At 48.4% G+C, this 4,182-nt stretch overlaps 1 protein-coding gene across 1 annotated transcript; it reads right to left on the bottom strand.

Moving 5' to 3' along the window:
• Nucleotides 1-406: 406 nt before the first annotated feature.
• Nucleotides 407-2,612, bottom strand: LOC147902881 (uncharacterized). Its single transcript, XM_087374034.1, has 3 exons — nt 2,051-2,612; nt 1,635-1,931; nt 407-1,534 (listed from the first exon to the last, which is right to left on the bottom strand). The coding sequence occupies exons 1-3, from the start codon at nt 2,595-2,597 to the stop codon at nt 657-659; spliced, it is 1,722 nt and encodes a 573-aa protein (XP_087230160.1). The 5' UTR covers nt 2,598-2,612; the 3' UTR covers nt 407-656.
• Nucleotides 2,613-4,182: the final 1,570 nt, after the last annotated feature.

Consider the following 4,182-nt stretch of genomic DNA (forward strand, 5'->3'; position numbering starts at 1 on the left):
TTTCGTTCTCTCTCTCTCTCTCTCTCTCTCTCTCTCTCTCTCTCAATCTTTTATATATATATAAAATACAACACCACAAAGAAATTTCAACCAATGACAAGCTTGATGTCCTTTTTTTTTTCCTCCTTTTTTTGGTAAGTCAAAATTGTATTAAGATAAACAAAATTGGATGGATGAGAAAACTCAGCTCATGCAGAAACAACTAATGCTCATGCTACGGGCATATATGTATGCACACACACAGGGGTCACAAAGAAAGAATTTGGGCGAGATGTCCTTCCTTCATGGGAGAAACGAGGGCGTGCTGAAGATGAGGCCGAATTTGCCGTAGTCCTTTAAAGCAAGGTGCCTCAGACAGATGGACCCGTGAAGCCGCGGCTTTTGGGGAGCAGGTGGAATCCAAACCTTCAAAGAATCAAAGCCGTGGTCGGCGTGCACTTTGAGACGTTGCTGTCAAGGTGATGTCACCAAGGAGTACGGAACGTACACTGAATCTACTACACACTGTTCGTCGTCCAAACTCGACTTGATCTCTTCATCACTGGGGCACGCAGTGAGAGTCTGATGAGAGAGATTGAACAAAGCTCAGCATACTGCGCCAGACAGATTGAACAAAGCTCCCTTGCAGTGACACAGAGATTGATCAACAAAGCTCATCAGCATACTGGGGCAGACAGATTGAACAACGCTCCCTTCCCGCCACTAACCCTGCTGGCGCACGACCACCACATCCCGGTCTCCCAATCCTGCCTCTCTATCTCTTTCCAGCCGATTTGAGTGCTCCTTAACCTTTCCTGGACCTTTCCAGCTTGCCCATCACTGCCCGTCACCTCCGTCTTCCTCTTTTTGCTCTCCTTCGACCCGCTCGCCATGCATCCCGACGATTTGCCTGCGGAGGAAGTGGGTGTAGTGATGGCAGCGGCTATTTGGTCGTTAACATCCAGCTCGTCGGCAAGCCGGCTCTTGTCTGCAATGTCTGAACGCTGCGACTTTAGTGATGGATCAGTTAACTGATTGCGTGGAGAAACCGTGTCTGAACGTCGTAATTTGAATGACGACTCGATTAACTGTTTGCATGGCGATCCCGAAACTGAGGTCTGTGCGGCAAGTTTCCTTGCCCCTTGGGATAAGTGAGGCGGTGAAAGTTCACAATTCGCGTAGACGAAAGAAGGAGCAGGATGTAGTACGCCTTGGGGACGTGATACTTCATAATTTGCGTGGACGACAGAAGGCGCAGGATGTAGTACGCCTTCGGGTATAAGATGAGGCGACGACACTCTACAATTTGAGTAGACGGAAGAAACCGCAGCCACATCCTGTGCTGAAGGAGTTGCGAGGAGAGGTGATGCCCTAGTCTTTCGAGATCCAGACCACTCGGATGCGGAGAGTGGAGTCGAATTAACAGACGGCAACGGAGCTTCAGACTGTGGTTCGGACCCCCTCAAGAGCACGGTGGCCGGAATACTGTTCTTCTCTTCTTGGGGCTTCATTGCTTTTCGGTACTTCTCTGTATGGCAGAGAATCCAAGGATGTTCTGCAAGGAAATTCAAACACAGCATTAGCGGCCAGATCGAATTCCAATTACTCCCATCACCTCAACGTGGCATCGAAGAGAACAAGGCTCACGGCTTTACCTAGTATTTGTGAAGGCGTCATCCTCGCCTTGACATCGCTGCATAGCATTCCCCGGATCAATTCCTTGGCAGAGCGAGAGACCTTACGCCATGGATCGCCAATGAAATTCACCTTAGCCCGCCTGATTGCACTGAATATGGCTTGCTCCGTCCCTCCCCAGAAAGGCGGCACTCCGCTCAGCAGAATGTAAAGGATGACGCCAGCGCTCCAGATGTCGATCTCCTCCGAATACTCCCCCTGAAGCACCTCAGGAGCAATGTAGTAGGCGCTTCCAGCCATACTCGAAAATTTATTACCTACAAAACATCCACAACTGAAATCAACTTCGAGCACCTAGAGATGGACCTTAACGCAGAAACGCAAAGTCTAGAACACTGATGACCTGCAGAAAGGTAATCGATTGAGAATCCCATACCTGGCGAGAAGCGAAGGGCCATGCCGAAGTCTGCAAGCTTGATGGTCGACGAGTCGGACTTGTTGGCAAGAAGTATATTCTCAGGCTTAAGGTCCCGGTGTATGACGCCCACGCTATGCAAGTGAGCGATCGCTTCGACCAAGCTCTTGATGATCACAGCAGCTTCGGGCTCGCTGAAGCGTTCCTTCTGAGCGAGGAGGTCGAAGAGCTCGCCGCCATGGCAGAGCTCCATGACGATATGGACTTCAGCGGGGTCCTCAAAGGCGTCATGGAAGCGGACGACGCGGGGGTGGCCGGAGAGGTGCTGGAGGATGAGGATTTCACTGAGCAATCCGTCGGGGGCGGAGGAGGAATTAGAGAGGAGGGATTTGGGGACGGATTTACAAGCGAAGGGGAGGCCGGAGAGGATATGGGTACAGCGACGGATGATGCCGAACTGGCCACGGCCGAGCTCGGGGCCAAGGTGGTAGAGGGCGGTGATGTCTATGGAGTGGTGAGGGGGAAGGATGGATTTGGAGCTGTGCAGCAGAGGAAGGCAATTGCCCATGACTCCCAGCTTCAGTGTACGATGAACTTCTCAACTCATCAAAGTATTTGATTTTTAAAGCATCCACAAACACGTTTCGTGTATGCTTCGTAGAAGAATCGTGGTCCGCGGCTAACGTCTCTTTGCCCAAGGCTTTCGTCCTCTTGAAGTCAAATTTCCCTCAAGTCGGTTTAAAAACAAGGTGAATTACATTCAAAGGGCTTGCCCTATAGTTGTTTTCAAAGTTGTGTAGAGTAGAGAATGATTAGACCAATAAATGTAGTTTGTTCCAAAACTGTTCCAAAGTTTTGGTTGAAATCTTGTTTGTTAATCCAAATATGGTCAATAGTGGTTCCGTATGTAGTTGTGGGGACTTTGATTAATTGGTCCATGTTCAAATTTCTCATGAAATGTTGTAGTTGGCCTAAGTTTGAGTCTCTGGAATTATAGTTGATGTTGAAGTCTCCTATGATAGTTATTGGTGTCTTTGTCGATAGATTGTAGTAATTGTTTAAAGATGTTAAGTAATGTTGATGTTTTTGCTTGTGGAGCTTTGTATACGTTTAATATTGTGAAGATTTTGTCTGATTTGTAATTCAATGTTGTGAGAAGACATTGGCAACCTTTTTCAAAGATGTAATTCTCGTGAATTAGATGAAGGAAGCTTTTGTAGCAAGTTGCTATTCCCACTCCTGATTTCTTTTACAATGAAACAAATCTCGAAAAGGCAATAGGCTTGGAATAGTTGTAATGTAGTTCTTGAAGGCATAGTATTGTAGTGCACTGAATGCTGTTATCAGCTTGAATGTCATCAATGTGGGAGTGGAATGATCATGTGTTAAGTGATTCCAAGGTACATGAAGTTTCTTTAGGGTTTGCAAAATTTATTTGCAATGTATTCCATGTGCATACTGTTCGCAAGCGTTCTCGGGCCCCTTGGTGGTTGACCTCCCTCAAGCCTGGCAAGCTTCACTAGTGCCTGCCTCTTAAGCGAAGATCTTTTATTGCCAAGTATCCTAACAATCTTTGACTTGGCCCATTTATCTGTGAACTGGCGATTGGGGAGGTTAGGATACCTAGAGCGAACAGCAGCGAGGGCCTCATCAGCCAACCTCTTTGGTTGGTCTTTGAAGTGGATAAAGCAATCTCTATAATTGTTAGCAATTACAGAGCGCATGAAGGCCATGATGTCCTTCCCCCGTGCATCCATCAAGATGCCTCCTGTCTGAGTGATGTCATAGAATATCGTACCATCACTCGGAGGCACGTCTAAATCATCTGAATCATCATCGTCCCCACCACCACCCCTCCCAAAGCACTGTGCCATGCATCCCCCACCGCTCTCCCTGCTACTACGCCTGCTACCGTGTCATGTCGAGCTCGTACACTGGCTACTCGTAGCTGGAGACTGCACGGGACTACGTTGACCACTCGTAGCTAGAGAACCGAGTCTCGACGGCACAGGAGTACGTCGACGGCTCTACGAGACAGAAGGACCTCCTGACGGCATGGGGAAAGGGGCAAAAGACAGGATGGCAGAAGGGACATAAGACGACATGGGGGAAGGGGCATAAGACGGTATGGGGAAAGGGGCATAAGACGGCTA

The sequence above is a fragment of the Dipteris shenzhenensis genome, chromosome 4 (genome assembly GCF_047967505.1).
Source record: "Dipteris shenzhenensis isolate YYH24624 ecotype China chromosome 4, Dip_SZ_1.0, whole genome shotgun sequence".
Classification (NCBI taxonomy): Eukaryota; Viridiplantae; Streptophyta; class Polypodiopsida; order Gleicheniales; family Dipteridaceae; genus Dipteris; species Dipteris shenzhenensis.